The 20,231-nt window shown below is 34.8% G+C and overlaps 1 protein-coding gene across 2 annotated transcripts in view; it reads right to left on the bottom strand.

The window, feature by feature from the left end:
- Window positions 1-20,231, bottom strand: part of LOC148941061 (1-acyl-sn-glycerol-3-phosphate acyltransferase epsilon-like) — a 68,661-nt gene that overhangs the window by 30,357 nt on the left and 18,073 nt on the right. For both annotated transcript variants that reach the window (XM_089105241.1, XM_089105242.1), the window contains exons 2-4: window positions 7,763-7,990; window positions 5,830-5,902; window positions 1,013-1,215 (exon numbers count right to left, since the gene is read on the bottom strand). In XM_089105241.1, the coding sequence (XP_088961367.1) occupies window positions 1,013-1,215; window positions 5,830-5,902; window positions 7,763-7,957 (471 nt within the window). In that variant the 5' untranslated portion in view covers window positions 7,958-7,990. The remainder of the gene's footprint in view (window positions 1-1,012; window positions 1,216-5,829; window positions 5,903-7,762; window positions 7,991-20,231) is intronic.

The raw sequence follows: 20,231 nt of genomic DNA, 5'->3' as shown, positions 1-20,231 counted from the left end.
GCCACCGCTCGGCGTACTGCGTCTGAGATTGAAAAGAATCTTATTTAACTATATTTTCTTTCCAATGAGGTGAAAATTTAGAAATAAAAGTAGTTTCTTGAGACATAAGAAAGGCAATAGTGCCTGTTGTCAATCATTTTTACTAATTCTTTTGTGTTTAGACGAGTCCTTCAAAATTAAAGGGGTAAAGTTCTCTAAAAGGCAGTATGTAACCCTACTTGAAATATCCATAGAAATAACTTACAACAGAAGATGTACAACAATTAAACACCTGAACTACAGAACTCACCTGGGGTAATTTAATAGACAATAATTTACGTATAATTTAATAGGTAATTTAATGACAAAATAAATGATAAAATAATAGATGAAAATAGATGGTTAAGGCCTTTGCACCACAGCAAAACCAGGATGATGCCAAAAGGCATTCTTGCCGTAATAAAAGGAGACATCATGGCGTATTGAAATTATATTTAATTTATTATTGTAATTAAAACCACTGTATATGTTGAAACCCAAAAGAACAAAAACTTAGAACACAAATTTCTATGAGTTGGTGTCTATAAAATGTTTCAAAAAAAAAAAAAAGTTGTCAAACTTGCTTGGGAGAAAGGGTTCATTGTGCCAATCTCATTCTCAAATTTCCATCATTTTTCATATTTGAATCCAAATCAGGTCCAAGAAAAATATGGTTGTCAGTGGCCCAGTTAGCGACTGAAATTTCTAAAGTTTAATTTAGGCCTAATTTAACTAAAAATTCTTGAGTACTTTGAACCAATTTTAGAGTAAAATTTTCTAACCTATGTGACGGTACTCAGAGGAGGGGGCTTGAGCAGGAGGGGGATTGGGGCTCTGGTCTCCCCCTCCCCAAAATCGTATATTTTCTTAAGTTTCTGGGCACCCATTATTCAAATTATCGAAAATTTTTTTACTGTTCTCTTTCTCAATTTTTTTTTGTCCCTCCTCCCCTCCAAAAAAACTCCTGCATACCTGCCTGATATATTATACTTACCCTTATTTTAGGATGTTTCAAATAGTCCAAAGCTTCTAACATCTTCTGAGGTCTGAATGCATCCCTATTGACGTAGACACAAGCATGTTGATAAAAATAAAAGCCATACATTGGAATGGACTGCAAACCGTCTTTCATCACGTAACGAATTTGTCCAATTGATTTGTTCCTCACAGCAACTGAGTTGCACGCAATCCAATCAGCTAAATTAAGAGTTGAATAAAAGTTTACAATGATGCCACTGTGAAATAATACGAGTTCAGAGCCAATATTGGTTCTATGTAGTGAATAACGAGAAAGGGTATTTGGGTCCACTACGCCTTCTTCTGAATTCCCCCATTTCTATGAAGATATATTTTTGCAGAGTTAAAATAATTATGTAATTAATATAATTAATAATATAGTAATTAATATAATTAATACTATTAAAATAATTAATAATAGCTAAAATAATTCACCTTTTTTACTGCTTTGATGAATATGCCTCCCTGATAAATTTCGACCTCTTCCCTATCACAATTATCTGGAGAATATATTTAAATATGTACTTGTTGAGCCTATATTTACTAAACAAAGACTTTTTTCTTACTTAGAAACTTCTGTTACTATTTAACTCTTTTTTGTATACGGAAGTTCGGTACTTTCACATTTTATTTGAATTTTATTCAAATAAATTTGAAATTTATTCAAATAAGTTTTATCTGAATTTCATATGAATTTCATTTTCTTTCTGTTTTTCTCCCTCCTCGATTCGTCCTTTAATATTAATTGGAATAGGAAGACCTAAAAACGTATCACCCCTTTTAATGAATTTTGCTATGGCTCGCGATATATTTATAGCAGCTTACAATTATAAACCAATTTGTTTCTTTTTCCCGTTTTTTTTTCTTTTAATCCCAATAAGGGCAGCTACCCCTAGTGATTTATAACTAATTTTTGTTGATTTATGCCTACCTAGAGGCATGTTCCCTCTACCCAGATACATATCTCTTGTAGTTTAAAATAGTCATTGTTTCTCCTTTTTGTTTCTTCTTTTGATCTTAATCAGGGTAATCATCCCTATTAATTCCTCATTAGTTTTATTCAATTTTCCTCTAGCTTGGGATGTGTCTTCTACAGCCAAGAGTAGGGGTAACTTATAAGAATGGAAAGTGGCAGTAGAATCAACAAAAACAAGTATTACCGCTATCTAGCATTTGGCGACGCTTGGCATTTTTGCCAGATGGTAATAACAGTCTGATCTCAGTTCCTGACAAAAAACGAAAAATTACAAAGTTGAAAAAGTACCAAGTATTGCCAAAAGGTTAGATGGCCTTGATAATTTTTATTGCCAGCACTATGCGTCAGTTTCCACTCTTATAAGTTACCCATGCTCTTTATTCAACAGCTTATTACAGCCAGGGTTTTTTCTTCTTTCTGTTTCTTCCATTAACGTTCCATCGTCTAATTTAAATTCTATCTCAATACCTATATCTAATATTTAAACTCAAATTATTTACTAATGTCAACCAGGGTAGCCCTCCCCCCCACCAATAATGTTCCGCTAGTTTTAGTGAATTTCCCTCTACTAAGGTTACTTTGTCAAGGGATATATCATCTAAACCTTTTAACAGTCATTCTTTATTCTCTTTTTTCTTCTTTTCCAATTCTTTCCTTATTTTAATCTTAATCAGAATAACAGCCCATAATGATCTGTTAATGTTATTAGTGAATTTTCTTCTACATAGGGATATAGCTATGAATATCCCTTTTGCAGCTCAACAGTCCTGTAGGCGTGAGTTTTGTTCTTTCGAGTCAGGAGTTTTTTTTTTTTTTTTTTTTTTCCGTTTTTCAACTGCTGGCAGTCAATTCTTAATCTTGATTAAATTTAAAAAAAAAAGTTTTTTAACTGAAAGTAAGGAGCAGCATTAAAACTTAAAACGAACAGAGATTATTCCGTATATGAAAGGGGCTGTCCCCTCCTCAACGCCTCGCTTTTTACGCTAAAGTTCTTTATTGATTTAAAAAATAGAGTTGTGAGAGAGAGTCTAACTTTAGCTTAAAGAGCGAGGCGTTGAGGAGGGGACAGCCCCTCCTAATATAAATTCATATATTTTTAATACGTATATTAATGGGTTCGCCCCCTAGTCAATACCTCGCGCTCTTTACGCTAAAGTTCGAATTTTCCAATTCTTCGTTTCAATTCTTTAAAAATGACCCCTTAATCACAAAGGCCGTTAATTAGAAAAAATAGATCTTATGGAAGTATTAAAAAAATCTTTGGTTTAAAGAGCGAGGTATTGACTAGGGAGCAAACCAAATCATATACGTAATACTTTCTGTTAGTTTTAAGTTTTGATGTTGCTCCTTACTTTCAGTTGAAAAACCTGTTTATTTAATTTCTGATCGTTTTTTTAAATAATGCTGGGAAATCCGGCGCCCCCTTCATAGCAATGTCCTTTCCCCCATGAAAACCTCCTCCATAGAAAGATCCTTCCACATTACCCCCGCCCCCCACTACCAGAAAAAAACCCCTGAAAACGTCTGTATACTTCCCAATAACCAATACTGTATGTAAACATTGGGTAAAGTTCATAACTTTCAGACTTCCCCCCGGGGACTTTTTGGGGTTAAATGATCCTAAAAGACATATTTATTATATTTTCGACCATGCTGAACAAAATGGCCAAATCTTCAAATTTTGATCGGGTGACTTTGGGAAAAAAAATGAGTGTGGGAGGGGGCCTAGTTGCCCTCCATTTTTTTGGTCACTTAAAAAGGGCACTAGAACTTTTAATTTTTGTTCGAATGAGCCGTCCCACAATATTCTAGTACCGCTTGGTAGATACGATCACCCCTGGGGGAAAAAAAACAACAAATAGATATGCAACCATGATCTATCTTCTGGCAATAAACACGAAATTCCACGTTTTTTCAAACAGGAGCTTAAAACCTCTACAGTAGGGTTCTCTGATACGCTGAATCTGACGGTGTTATTTTCATTAAGTTTCAATAGTTTTTAGAGCGCGTTTCCTCCTTTTTTCGTAAATTAGGGAAATTTTCTCAGGCGCGTAACTTGTGATAAGTACGACTAAACTTGATGAAACTTATATATTTGAAATCAGCATAAAATTCTGATTCTTTTGATGTATCTATTGGTATCAAAATTCTGTTTTTTAGAGTTTTGGTTACTATTGAGCCGGGTCGCTCCTTGCTTACAGTTCGTTACCACAAACTGTTTGACTATAAATCTAGGATTGCAATATCTAAAACAAATCTTAAATTTTTCTCTTACGTAAAATATTAAAGATATTCCTTTTTACGTCCTATATTTTATTTCTATACATTATTTTTCTTTCTTTTTTTCTCATCACGGGCAGCCCTGATCTTAACTATATATATATTGGATTACTATTTTTGAATTTTTATGTGAAATATTAAAAATCATTTCTTTTACTTGCATATATTTTTTGCTGTGATGAAGACACCTTGTTGACAAGTACAATATCTGTCATCTACAGTTCTTAAAACTTTTTAACCCTTTTTTTTTAGTGAGCTGATAGAACCAGTTTCTTTTCTATTTTTGTTGACAATACAACGGTGTATTAAAACGTACTCCTTTAGGCCCCTTACCCCTCCCCCTCCTACACAATGAACTACCACCCCTCCTTTATAATAGCTGACACGCATTTATAAATCACTGCATTATGAAGCAAATTAGTTTAGTTAGTTGAAGCATTAAAATAAAGGTCACAAACATTTTTGTACAATAAGAAGGGAGGTATCACTCTGCAGTACGCTTGTGGACATTATCCGCTTTTCAAACGGAAAAATCCAGCCAGACAATTCCCTCCTCGCTGAAAATTTACCCCGGACAATTCCCGTGACATTCCCTATATATGCGTCCAAAGAGAAAGAAATATAAATATAAAGAATTCTGTATATGAATTCAGGAAATTCTTCAAATTGAAAATTCTCCCCGTGGAAACCCCCCCCCCCCGCAGAAAAATCCCCCTCAAAAAAATGTTCGTATATTTCCCAATAACATATACTATATGTAGACAATGGACAAACTGCAAAACTTGCAGCCCTTTCTCTAGGGGCTATGGGGGTCATGTCACCCTCTAATCTGTTTGGTCACTTAAAAAGGCAGTAAACTTCTAGTTTTCGTTCGAATGAGCCCCCTCTCGATCATCTAGGCCCCTTGGTTCAATACGATCATCCCTGAAAAAAAAAAACAATACACATCCGTGATCTTTCTTTAACAAAAAATACAAAATCCCAAATTTTCGTAGATGAGAGGTTGAAACCTCTAGAGTTAGGGTTCGGGTTGAAACCTCTAGAGTTAGGGTTGACAGTTTTGTAATTAGGGAGTTGGACAGGTTCATCAAATGGTGAATTTAAATCCCAAAACATTCAAACTCTCATTGAGCCTTCACATAAATACAGAATTAGCTCCTAGGAAAGGGGATGGAGATAGAACACCGGCCCCCTGATTATACAAGCAAAAATTCCGTCATCTGCATCTACATTCTCCGTTTTTGTATACCACTTATAGCCCCAACCGTAACTATGTATGCAATTTTGGTTGCAATTTTTAAAACAAAATTTAGCTATCTTATGTAAAACATTAAAAAATATTTCATATCACTTGTATTTTTGCCTTTCTTAGATGAAGACACTTCGTTGTTTATGCAAGAAAAATATCCAGCATCTACATCTATATTTTTCCTTCTTTCCCTTGTCATCTCAGGCAGCCCTAGTCTTAATTAGAGATCATAATTCTTGAAACAAATTTCAACTTTTCCTGAAGTTTAAAACAGATTAAAAGCACAAACCTGTCGATTGGTGGTTTGATAGATAGAGGGCATTCTCTTGCTTTAAGCCATCAAAATCACCACTGAAATAAACCTGTAATAAAAGACAACTTTTATATATGGATAAATATCTGCCAGAGCAGCGTTACCAACGTAGTATAACTGTACCATTTTTGGTACAACGCGGTACATATGAATTTTTTGGTACAATACGAATTTGCCTATACATTATGGTTTTACTTGCTCCTTCCTTGCTCAGATATCTTTTCAAGTTTTAGTTTATAGAAAATTTTCTTCTTGTTATGGTAAACCTTCTGTTAAGATGGTACAAGTTAACCTCTTGTGGTACAATTTTAGTAAGAAAACTGGTACAGTTTATTTCGAAGTGTTGGTAACGCTGCTCCAGAGCCATTGCTGATGCATAGGGCGTTAAACCGACGTCTCAGTTGTTGGGTCTTTTTAGAGGGACAAATAAAAAGCCTGTCACCATTTGTTATCAAAAATATAAAAAACTTATAAAAAAATATGGGAAATTCATTCAAAAGTCCTAACAAATTTAACTTTACGCATTGGTATGTATAAACAAACCTAGAAACTCTGAGGACTGCAAATCAGGCAGTAAAAATATCAAATTTAAAATACACAGTAAAAGGTTTTAACAGTTTTAAAACTTTAAATTCTAACCATGTATCCAGGTGGAGATAAGCCTATTAGTCCTAAGTCCTAACAGCTTCTTTCAAAACATGACAATGAAGGACTAAATCAGCATCATGTTACCAGACCCTTGTTCATCCACTAAGTCTCCTCAAATTTTGAACACATTCCAGCCAGAACACAGAACACAAATTAGAATACATTTCAAATAGTTTAGGTGAGAAAACCTAAGCAAGATGTTTTGAGCCTCCTATCTTGAAAAACACAGAGTTATTTTTTGTTACAATTTTTGGTTGAAACCTCCCTCAAAGATTGGCGACGCTTGATTAGATCATGGTTGCAGCAGTAGTTGCAATTTAGTAAAGATCAAACTACAGCCCATTTAAACGAAAGTTAAAAACGTGTTGGAAAAAAAACTGTCAGGTCAGAGAAATTTGTCATATAAAGGTGACTTAGGAACGATAACTATTATATGAGTTATAGTATATAGAGTTATAGTAATAATAAAATTTTACTCGAATATAAATTATTGGGAATTTTGGAAGAGCTTGAAACTCCTTGAAAATGGAGGCAGATCGAAATAAAAACTGCAGCATTGGAATTATCAAGGTCGAAAAACGGCGCTGGAAGTTTTTAGCCATAATCTTGAAAATAAGGAAAATAGTATTTTTTTTTTGCAATTTTCGGTTAGAACTGATGTATTTCCTTTTTTCCGTTTTTTTTTCTACCAAAGCTACCAGGCTACCGCAAAGTCAGAGAGAGAGGCGTTTAATGGCTCATTTGAAACCTAGTATTCATATCAACATGCTTTTTGTAAGTTTCATCTTGATAGAACTTTCAATGCAATTTTGATTAAAAAATTTTTAGCTAATTAGCTAATTAGCTAAGAAACCGACAAAGCTGAGTTGGCTTCAGGCAGCTATGACATGCACTAAACTGTTAACAGTAGTAGTATGGTTGCTTCTTCCCAAGTTAGATAACAACCCTTCCAATAACCAATAATTTAGGCGGATAAACCTCTTCTCCGACTTGGGCAAGATCGATGATCAATAAGATAAGACCAAGAAAAATTCTGCAAAATCCGTTATACATACAAGGAGTCAAAGGAAGGGATAGTTGCTACCAAACTCAACTACCAGTGAAAACTTGTTCCAATATTTATCTAAATAAAGTTAAAAGAAATGAGGGCTCACCTTCAGTCCACTGCAATGTTGAAAAAAGAATACAATTTACATTAAGGACTCACCTTCACTCCACTGCAATGTTCAAAAAAGAATATAATAATAAATTAAGGACTCACCTTCAGTCCACTGCAATGTTCAAAAAAGAACAGAATGTATTTTTGATAGGACCCAAAAAAGATATCATCTATTTCTTGATACATCCATCCAGGCAAAACAAATGACAGTATTTTCCAAACCAGCCAAAATGCGAAGAATGTAGGAGCTGCCCCAACGATCAAAGCTGCAGAACATATGAAATGCGGATGACCCATTGCGAGGACCCACAAACAGGGCAACTACAATCCCTGAAAAAAAAATGAAAATAACGCATTGCTGTATATAAAAATACCCTCTCTAATAGTAGTTACAAGCGATGACTACAAGGTAGCACTAAACAAATAGAAAACAGCCTTATTCATAGACATGCTTTGTTGTAAAATTATGGGAGGCAAGAATTTATTTCTAAGAATAGGAGGAAGGCAGAACCCCTCAAAAACACATAACTAGGTCTGGATGTTTAAAAAGCATTTTAGACCAATCTCATGAGGGGGGGGGGGACTCCCACAACTGTGTGCAGTTAATTTAGTTTCATTCAGCAGCCGTACTGTGAGCATCTATCTATTAAATAAATAGAGTAACTTTTTATTTACAACAAGAAAAACACTGTTAATAAACGAAAACGCAAATGCCTTTTGGCATACTTAAGCGCATTACCTGTTACAATAAAACGGCAAAATCATCGTGCAAACTTCCTGGAAATCAACTACGCTGAAAAAAGTGGCTATCCCAAAATTTTTGATTGGTTGTGTTTGGGGGAATGATGGGCGTGGGTGGGGGGCTAGTTGCCCTCCAATCACTCTCGACTATTAAAAAGGGCACTTAGCCACTCCAATTTCCAATCGAAAGAGCCCTTTTCGAAGTTTCTACGACAACTCCTTCGATACGAAGTGCCCGGGTATGGAGAAAGAAGAAAAATAAATAATACGCTGTGCCCACATCGTTCTTTACTTAGGCAGCGCTATCGCGCTGTCAATAGTTTAAAAGGTTACATCTTTACAAAATAAAACAAGAAAAACAAAATAACCAAAATAACAAAATGAACAAAAACAAAATAAACAAGAAAAACAAAATAAAACAAGAAAAACAAAATAGCCTGACACTATAATGTAGCAACGTGTTTCTTTAAAACATTAAAAAACTAAACCTTATCAGGGCACTCTCGAATTGGTAATGGTAAAGGGTTCCATATTTTTGGGCCCATGTGGCGAAGGCTGAAAACTGGCTCTAGCTGGGGGTCACAAAAATCTGATGAAAAATATGATCTACGGTATGTGGGGTAATTATGATATTGCGAATTTTTCGTAAAAATTGTAGAAAATCGCGATGGAAGTTGATCAAAAGCAAAATCATGACAAATACGGGAAATAGAAATCAGATTGATCTGAATAATCAAAAATATACCGAGGACCTGCATAGGTGTTTTACTGGATGATCCTAAAAAGGATATTAAAAAGGATCCTAAGTGCTTTATTTTGCAAAATTTGTAATGGTTTATACTTAGATGCAAACGTAGATGCCCAAATAATAATAGTAATTTATTTATGACCCACATATGAACATTATAAATGACACTGCGGAGTAATGGAAAATATAAAAGAAAAAATAACAACATCATTACGAAATCAAACAACAACAAAAAAATGTAAAGTAACCGATATCACGATGAAAAAAACAAACTAAGGGTTCAGTGAAAGAAACAACAATAATATTGTTAATAATCATATTATAAGACACACTGGCCAGTAGCGCGCACGAATCACTGACACCATAACGGGACAAAATATTTATATTTTCGAAACGGCCAGGTAAATACATCAAATATTCACAATATCTAAAGTAACCACTTATAAGTCTCCGTAAATCTTTTTTCCTCAGCAAGTGGTGGAATCCAGATAGAAAATTTACACCTGGAGAGCAAAAACTATTATAAAGCCGGGCTAGTCCCTTACGATTATAACGCCCTCTATTTGGAGATATCTTACCATATGACACACGAATATTTTTTAATGCATTAATAACCAACTCGGAGCAAGTTTCGGAAATGGACGGGCAAAACGATTTACCAAGCCACTTGACTTTATCCAAACAAGGTAATGAAATCGAACCGAGGTTTAATGGAGATACAGAAGTTCTACTATTAAAGCATATAAACTCAAACTTTCCCATATTAACGGATAGGCCATTATCACTAAGTAGAGAAGACAGCTTCCGGAAATTCAGAGCCAACCCTCGACGAGAAAAAATAACTAAAAGGAGATCGTCGGCGTATGCAATATCACTTACACCAATATCACGAAAAAACACATTAGGAGATAGATGTTCTAAACAAGTAGCGAGGACACATTTAAATATATAAGGAGATAAAACTCCTCCCTGTCTAACGCCTTTCCAAACAGCTACCGAATCAGAAGTATTTGACAGCCACTTAATACGCACATAAGAGTTATCATACCAATATCGCAATGTAGAAATAACTGAATAATTGACTCCAGAACAAGCAAGGGAATGCAAGGCCTGGGCGTGAACAACATTATCAGAAGCCCCGGAAATGTCTACTGTGCAGCAATACAATAAACGCTTCTGGGAAAAAGCTTCCTTTAACAACCGACTGAGCACATGACGTGCCTGGGGGCAACAAACCCCTTTTCTAAATCCTAGTTGAAAAGACAAAAAATCGTACTTGGAAGTTAGTTCAGGCAAAAGGACATACTCAAAAATCTTACTCATAAAGCAAGATACATTAATCGGTCTATAATTCGAGCATGAATCTGGATCTTTACCGCGTTTAAGTATAGGCGTGACACTACCGGAAAGAAAACTATCAGGAACCAGAGATTGAGCTATATAAATCTGGAATAATAACTGCAGATGGTTCAACAATAATGGGCAATCATAAGCAAAATTCCTAAAGCATAGGCCATCACAATCAGGAGAATCTGATCTTTTTACTTTCTTCAGCGCCCAATGTAAATCACTCATACTTATCGCAGGGACTCTATATTGACAAACAGACACTGGCAGGACCGAAATAAGTAGATTAGAAAAATGTTTCTGAACACACTGATTAAATACGGAAAATATGTCAATATATTGGCGCACAAAATTCATAAGGTTTAATTCCGACTGAGGTGGGGGAGAACACTTACTGCTATTGATAACTCTATTCCAAGTCATTTTACTATTTGGAGCGTCCCATGCGTTGAGCCTTGCATTACGTAAGCAAGATTTGTATTCTTTCTTCGTTTTTTGATTGACTGTAAACACAGCACCGGAGGAGGGTCGATCGCAAGCGTTCCACAATCGCAACCAAAACTTTGCGCGGTTCTTTACTTTTTTCACTTCCGGATGTATATTCCACAGGGGCTTGCGAGACCCAGAAAGCACGTGCTCAATCGGAACTACAACTTTTGTGGCCGACTTTAGACATGCCACTATCTGGTAATAATACGAATTTAGGTCTTCCTTAGAATCAGGGCACTTTATCGAAGTCTGGAGCAAGTGAAACAGGACTTTAATAGTTGAGAGTAGAGTGCATAAAGTAGTATTATACATCTCAACGTCTATACGATTCCAATTGGGCTTTTGATACCATTTTGAATGGGGACCCCTAAAGTGGGCTTGAACATCAGGAGGCTCAATTAGGCACGAAATAGGGAGATGGTCATCATTGATTTTATCTTCATCAACAAACACCTCGGATTTGATTAGACCGGACTTAAGACACAATAATATGGTCGAGGTTGGATTTAACGGAGCCTCGATTATGAATGTAAGCATAAGCCAGGTTCTTAGCAACGAACTGATAGACACTTGACAGAGAATCTAGCAGGACTTCAGATCGATCAGATGAGGTCAATATGTCAGTATTCATATCCCTGGCTAAGATCCAATCAACAGTTTTATCTGCAAATTTTATGAAAAGAGATTTCAGTTTATGGCAAGCTTTAGCAAAAGCAGTAAATGACTGAGTGTTTCGATGATTGCATGGAGTACAATAGAGGAAATAAGGATGAACAAGAGAAAAAATAAACCTTCTTCAAAATATTTTGAGGAAAATGATGGCGCAACCGTGAAAAAATCCCAATATTTCTGGATATCTTCAGCGACAAGAATTTAATGTGTCCTCGGAAAGATAAATTTTCATATAGAAAAATTCCAAGGCGAACATGTTCAACATTATTCAGAGAAAAAGAACTACTTTGAACTATGCCCGTACGTGAAAACAACATATATTGACATTTATTTTCATTATGAACAAGTAGATTCCTAGAACACCAATCAAATACAGCTGAAAATGTCACATTAAGGTTTAACAGTAATCTAGCTAAGTCAGAACAGGGTCCGAAAAGTACTACATCATCAGCAAGCATAATAACTTTGCACAGAGGTAACTTCAGGCAAATCATTTATACAAAGAAGGAATAAGATAGGTCCTAAGATAGAGTCTTGAGGAACACCACATGATATAGGAAAACAATTAGAACGAAACATTCACTTCCACGATCAAAACATTCTAGCTTCCTATCAGAAAGATACGATTAAAAAAAAAAACTAAGAGAACTTGATGAGAATCCATATTGTTTTAATTTCATAAGAAGCAAACTATGATCAACAGTATCAAATGCCTTGGCAGCATCAAGGAAAATCGCCAAGGCACTCTGACCACCTTCTCTTTCTTGAAATGCCAAGCGTTCTGGAGTCTACTTCGGTCTCCTTTTGGCTTCACGACGATTTTCAATCTACAGGGGATGATGGGTCAGGAATAAGTCTTGCTACCATCTATGTGAACTACTCGCTGATATTGTTATGTCTTAGAAAATCAAAAACAGTTTTGTATAGATGTCTTTCAGTGTTAGTTGGTAGGTTTGAGAGTAGAAACATGTTCATGTCAGGCTGGAGCTTTGCCTCGCCGAAGATTCTCCTAATGTTGATTACTTCCTGCAGGATGCATTGACATTCAACTGTCAAGAGCATCATTTATTTCAAGTACAAGATCATGTACTGGCAACTCAGTTGACCTGCCTTTAATGAATCCATATTGAGATGCATGCAAGGTTTTATTACCCAAAGGAAAACAATTTAGTTGCCCATGTGCAATTTTTTCAAGAATTTTACTAAAATCAGAAATGCGAGAGATACCTCTATAATTTGAAGTGTTAGTGGGACTCCCACTTTTATATAAAGCAATAACATTTGGCTTTTTAAGCAAATCAGGAAAAATTCCATTAACTAAAGATAAATCAAAAATACGTGCAAGGAGAGAAGAAATATTGGATACTGCTTGTTTGACAATTCGAGAAGAAAATCCAAAATTATCTGTAGTAGAACTAGTTTTAAGTTTCAAAGTAGTTTTCTTTACTTCCTGATGATTAATTTCGTGAGAAGAAAATAATTTCCTAGAAGGGACAAAATCATCAAGTTCAGGGGAATCTGGAATTGACTTTACACTAGTTGCCAGATTCGATCTTGCAGTATTAAAATAATCGCCAAAAGTATTCATAATTACTTTACGGTCTTGAATATTTCCCCCATTAACTTCAAGACAATCAATACTAATACCTGAATATTGATTTAGTTGAATCTTTCGATTAATAAGGTTCCAAGCCTTTCTCATGTCAGATTTACATTGGTCAAACTTATCTTTATAATATCTGCGGTGAGCAAAAATTATAATAAAATTCAATTTATTTCTATCCGAACCATAATCTTGAAACGAATCCTATGTTTTACTTGATACATATTTTAATACCTTTTATTTTTGACCCTGTTGACAAAACAATCCCATCAGAAATCCATGGGTCAAATTTCTGTAAATATTTGTTATACGTAACTCGAGAAGAAGTGGCCAGGTTTGTTAATAACGACATTTGGATAGCAAAACACGAAAATGCTTCATTTACATTATTTGATCCAAGAACACAAGACCAATCATGATCATCAATGAGCTTACGTAAAGACTGAAAAGTAATCCCTTCTATCTGTGAATCTTTATTCTTTCCTGAAGGCTTTTGCCGATCGGGAGAACTTTGGACAAAATCAAAAAGAGCACAAAAACTGGGAAGTGGTCAGACATGCCAGATAATATCAAAGACGATTTTACTGCTCTCAATGAATGGGCACAGAAAAATGTATTGTCCAACAGCGTAGCAGTAGTTGTTGTAACTCTAGTATGCAGAGAAATGCTAGGTAGAAAACCTGATGAAAGCATATTTTGAAGAAATTCTCTCTTAACATTAGAATCCAAAGTTAATAGGTCAAAATTGAAATCACCCGACATAAGAGCTGTTTTTTACACTCTGCCAACTTAACAAGTACTTGTTCAAAAACATCAAAAGATCTCGCTGGATTACTAGAAGGAGGTCTGTAAAATGAACATAAAATAAACAGTAAGCATCCCGATGGAGTAATCTCAAGGAGTAAGCTCTCACATATACCTTCTTCCCAAAGCGACATATCACTCATCACGACAGAAGACCAACCATTTCGAACATAAATTATTAAGTCACCTTTCACACTGACTTTCCTATACTTAACATTATATATATATATATATATATATATATATATATATATATATATATATATATATATATATATATATATATATATATATATATATATATATATATATATATATATATATATATATATATATATATATATATATATATATATATATATATATATATATATATATATATATATATTTATATATTAAACTGACAATCCACATTCATTTGTATTTTCTTCAGTAAAGCGCAAATTATGTTCTGGCCTTGGGAAGGCATAGGGGGTTTTGAGCCCTACACATGGTAATTTCTGCTCGTTTTGAATTTAACTCAGTTATTTATTGTAATTTCTTTTTGTTTTGGGTTTTATCTATTTATTGATGCTGATTTGTAGTAGTTTTACGCTTGGGAAATTATTTGACTTTATTTTTGCTCATTTTCGGTTTAATGGAGTTCTTTACTTTTCTTTGAAAAACTTATTTTGTGGAAAAAGTTTGTTTAATTAATTTCAGTTTGTTTTATATTGACATAGTATTTTCAGGGAAAAAGAAAATAATATTTTAAATATTTTCGTTTTTTTTAAGACTTTATAGTTTGGCCTGTTATTTGTAAGCTGGAAAAATTTTCAGCAATTTTTAACAACATACACCCTTTTCAAAATCTGGACGCAAATAATAGTGTTTTATTTAGTTTCATACCATTTTTAGTTGACCTGAAATAGAAAAATTGATACCATTCGCAAAAAAAATCTGTTTACTTTCTTTCATAGCTTGGATACACTTACTCTATTTTGATTTGGTTAAATTTTAAGAGCAGAAGTAGCCCCGAAAGTTTGAACATAATACCCTCAGTCGTTCTTGGGATACTGCTGAGATACCTTATTGGGAATTAGCATTAACACAGTGCACTTTCATTTGATCTTAAGGCAACATTTAATTTTTAAACATAATGGACAAATGGGAAGGTGGGCGTGGGAGGGGGACTAGTTGCCTTCCAATCACTTTCGACTATTAAAAAGGACATTAGTCATTTCTATTTTCAGTCGAATGAGCCCTTTTTGAAGCTCCTACGACAACTCCTTCGATACGAAGTGCCTGGGTCTAAAAAAAAAAAAAAAAAAAAAAAAAAATAACAATAATACATTGTACCCACATGAATCTTTACTATAAAAATGTCAAGCCTTCCAATCACTTTAGACTATTAAAAAGAGCACTAGCGCTTTCAATTTCCAATTGAATGAGCCCTTTTTGAGCTTCTAGGACAACGCTTTCTATAAACACCTTATATGACCCCAGGGCATAAATTACAACCCTTGCCCTGAGGGCTGTGAGGGGAGTTTTCATCCTCAAAGACCTAATTTCTGGACTTTTTAACTACGTTGAACAAAACGGTTATCTTAAAATTTTGATTGGATGTGTTTTGGGAAATGGTGGGCGTGAGATGGGCGTTAGTTGCTCTCCAATCACTATCAACTATCAAAAACGGCACTAGACCTTTTAATTTCCAATTTAATGAGCCCTTTTGAAGTTTCCCTCTCCCAGGGCGTAATGGTGGGCGTGAGAGGGGGATTAGTTGCCTGCAATCACTTCCGACTATTAAAAAGGGCCCTAGCCCTTTCAGTTTCCAATCGAATGAGTCCTTTCTGAAATTTGTACGACAGCGCCTTCTATAAAAACCTTGTATGCCCCAGGGTATAACTTACAACCCTTGACGTGAGGGCTGTGAGGGGGTTCTCATCCTTAAAGACATAATTTCCAGACCTTTCAACTACGTAGAACAAAATGGTTATCTCAAAATTTTGATTGGATGTGTCTGGGGAAATGGTGGACGTGGAAGGGGTGTTAGTTACCTTCCAATCACTTTCGACCTCTAAAAAAGGGCACAAGCCACTCAAATTTCCAATCGAATGAGCCCTTTTCGTAGTTTCTACGACAACTCCTTCGATACGAAATGCCCTGCCCTAAAAAAAAAATAATACATTGTGCGAACAGCTTTCTTTACTTAGGCAGCGCGATTGTGCTGCCTATGATACTGCGGTATATTTTGATTAAACGGAAACAAGAGCTATGTCAGCACGGGGGTGTTTCAGCCTATGTACGTATAGATCTGCACATGAAAATCCAAATATAATGAAATGGTGCATGATACACTAATTCTACAAGCTAGACTAAATAATTTTGATGCATATTTAGTCATTGTGTACAGGTAGGCCTCTAGCTCTATTCAAGAATTCTTTGATAATTTTCATCAACAGCTGGCATATCAACTCTATTGCTACAATTAACATATAAGTCTATTGCTACATATAACTCTATTAACATATAAGTCTATTGACATATAACTCTATTAAGTCTATTGAGTCTAACTCTATTAAGTCTAATAAGTCTATTGATATATAACATATAACTCTATTAACATATAAGTCTATTGCTACATATAACTCTATTAACATATAAGTCTATTGACATATAACTCTATTAAGTCTATTGAGTCTAACTCTATTAAGTCTAATAAGTCTATTGATATATAACATATAACTCTATTAACATATAAGTCTATTGGCATATAAGTCTATTGCTACAATTAACATTCAGACTAGAGTTTCGAGGACGTACGCAAAGTTTTTGGACAATATATTTTCAAATATACCTTTTAGATCTCCGGGGTTCGCTGTAAATGTTGAATCTGACCACTTTGGGGTCTTTGCTGAATTTGAGGTATTTACTTATAAATGAGTGATTTCTGACTTGTGTGAAAGAGCTGTAGTTTTTGATCAAAATGCCCTCCTAAAACTAAATAGTAGTTTGGTTCAAGTTGACTGGATGTCCCTGCTTGGAGAGAAAAAAGATGCAAACAGTAAATTTGCACTTTTTTATGGTAAGTTATTGGAAAATGCTAAGGAAGTGGAAGTTGCTAAGAATATGAAAGGGTGAAAACATAACGGTAAGAAGCCATGGATAACACTAGATCTTCTTTGGGATAAAAATTTAAGAGATAGATTGTTTAAGTTACAAGCTTTAAAAATTATGGATGAGAATAAAGAACAACAATATGTTTTTTGAATGGTTTGAACAATCCTCTCTGTGAGGCTAAAAAAGGTATTTTTGTATGAAATTAAAGTAAGCTGAAGGTAGCCCATTGAAGACCTGGCAAATAATCCGTAGTGTTATAGGTCAGAGTCCTTAATATACTACCATCTGAATTGATAGTAAATGAGGCCATAGCTACAGATGGTTATACGATTTATAATGGGTTTCAGAATCATTTTACTTCGATGGGTTCAAAAATAGTCGATATAATTTCCCCATTCCAGGAGATCCACCTTTTGGATCCACTTTACCGCCCCTATTGATGTATTGTTGCATATAAAGAGGATTACCGTGGACGAGGTAAGGGATACGATGTATGCATTGAAAAATAGTTTGTCTGGTAGTGACTTTGACTTTATGAGTTTAAAAATTCTGAAATGTATTTTTCCATCTATATCTAGCATTCTAACATCATTAATTAATGATTGTTTCCGACAAGGTACGTTTCCAGATTGTTTAAAATATGCAAGAGTGACAGCGGTTTATAAGGTGGTGATAGAAATGATATTGGTAATTATTGCCTAATATCAGTTTTGCCATATATTTTTCGTTTTATTGAAAAATGCTTTATTTCTCGGTCTATCACATTTCTTGAGAAGTTTAATGTTTTGAATATTAATCAGTTTGGGTTCTGAAAGAATAGGAAAACAGAGGATACCTTTATATTTTTGACAAGTATTATTAATGTGGCTCTAAACAAAGGATTTAGTGGTTGGTGCAGTATGTCTAGACCTAATGAAGGCTTTTGACACAGTTGACCATGGCTCTTGGAAAAATGTGAGATGTATAGGATCCAAGTTAAAGCTTTTGATTTTATACAGAGTTTTGTAGCCAGACCATTTTATGGAGATGAATTTCTTAAAATCCAAATTGCGTCCAGTCAGCTGTGGTGTTCCACAGGGATGTGTTATTGGCCCGATTCTCTTCCTTTGTTAATTATTTATATGCCTAATTGTATCCATAATTGTTGTTTTAGTGTTAGTGATGTGACTAAAAGTCTCCGGAATGAAACTGTGTCATTATTTGCGGATGACACCGTGGTTATCAGCACTGCAAAGACGACAGAATTACTCCAGACATCAATGAAAGATAATGTGGATAGGTTACATTCCTGGCTGAGGGTAAATAGGCTCAAAATTAATCTTGGTACGTCAAATTTTGTCATTTTCCCATCTCCCGTTTTTTATCCTTGGATTCATGTAATTGTAACGCATTGTGGAATTTTAAAGCGTGCTTGATCGATTAAGTACCTGGTGGTTTATATTGATGATATTTTGTCATTCAAGTGTCATACAAAGTCTATAAATAAACTTTTGTCTCGTAACCTAGGTATAATGAGAAAACTTAGGCATTTTTTCCCTACATATGTCCAGCGCCTCCTTTATTTCTTCCTTGTCCATCCATATATTCTGTATTTTGGTAGCGTTTCCCTTGATATATTTGCTTTGGTTGTCTGGCCTGTACGAGTTCTTCAAAATAACGCTGTTCGTTTGTTGGTTGGCCTGCAACCCCGGGTTTCAGTATGGAACGTCTACGAACAAATAAGGATACTGCCAACTTCTGGACTACGAGAGTTAAATACACTTCTGTTTATTTTTAGGCTACAACATGGTACAAATCTTCCATGTTTCGACAGTTTAGTTAATTTGCGATCCATGATTCACAATTATGACACTCGATCTTCTGCAGAGATTAATAATCCACTGATTGTTTCGATCCGATCGACGTTTTCTGTGCTTCATAGGGGGATTAAAAGTTGGAATAATCTGGATCACGGCATTACAAATAATAGCGATATTTCTTTGTTTAAGAGCGCAATTAAAGAAATCCTTTTTAGTAAGTATGAATTTTAGTTCTTTTGTTGTTGTTTTTTTTAGGGGGGGGGGGTGCAAATAATAATTGAGTAGCTTATTATGGCCTGTCGGGGCATAATCTTAACAGTTAAGTTGGATTTGTTTTGTTGTAATGTGTGTGGGGCCAATTAGGATGTGCGATTTGTATTAGCTGTTTTATAATTTATTTAGTACTATATTATTTTTAATGCATTTTTGCCACCCCCTTGAAGAAGTTGTTATACTTCTTAGGCTGGTTGTCAATAATGATGTTGTATTTTGGTTTAATTAGTATATCTCTCTCTCTTAAATGCTGAAAGATATGTAAGAGCTGTCCTGGATCTCAAAATGACAGAGCTACCCTGGATTTCAACAGATGAAACACATATAACCCCTGCTAAGACTTAAAAAGTATCCTGCTAGAATGCCTTAAAATAAAAATAACACTTATATTGTCACATGTTAAGACCCCCCCCCCCTTATGTGTAGTTATGATACAATATTATAGAAATAGCATTTTATGAACTGATCAGTTGTGAAAAAACGAAGCAAACCAAGGATAGGTTTAACAAAAGTTGAGTGGTAGTAGAATGCCTTGAAAATTAGGCCCAGATCTATTGAAATGACCCTGGATCATCATTGGTAGAGGGCACCTTTTCCCCCATTATAGCCAGTAATTTAGCAGCTGTCCTGGCTACCAAAAAATAAAAGACCTCAAAGATTGGGTAGCCATTATAGTAAGTGCAGATCCAACCCTTGGGAGGACCAGTATCAGAGAAGTATTTATGTGGGGAGAGAGGGGTGGAAAACAAAAAAAGAATCTACATCTTAAAATACAGATATTTTTAACTTTGGAAGCAGTTATGGTAAAATACAATAAAAATAGTATTTTATAAAATCAAAACAATCATATTCACAGGACTAGTTAGTTTTAGACACAAGAAAAGAAGCCAACGATATGTTTGAACAAAAAGCAGGGTGGAAGTAGAAAACCTTAAAAATTAGGTCCAGATCTATCCAAATGTCCCTGGGTCATGATGGAGGGAAGATCCCCTA

This window comes from Artemia sp. Qi Xiang Cuo, chromosome 19 (assembly GCF_049724085.1).
Source record: "Artemia sp. Qi Xiang Cuo chromosome 19, ASM4972408v1, whole genome shotgun sequence".
NCBI classification, from domain to species: Eukaryota; Metazoa; Arthropoda; class Branchiopoda; order Anostraca; family Artemiidae; genus Artemia; species Artemia sp. Qi Xiang Cuo.
This window is presented reverse-complemented; position numbering and strand designations above follow the sequence as displayed.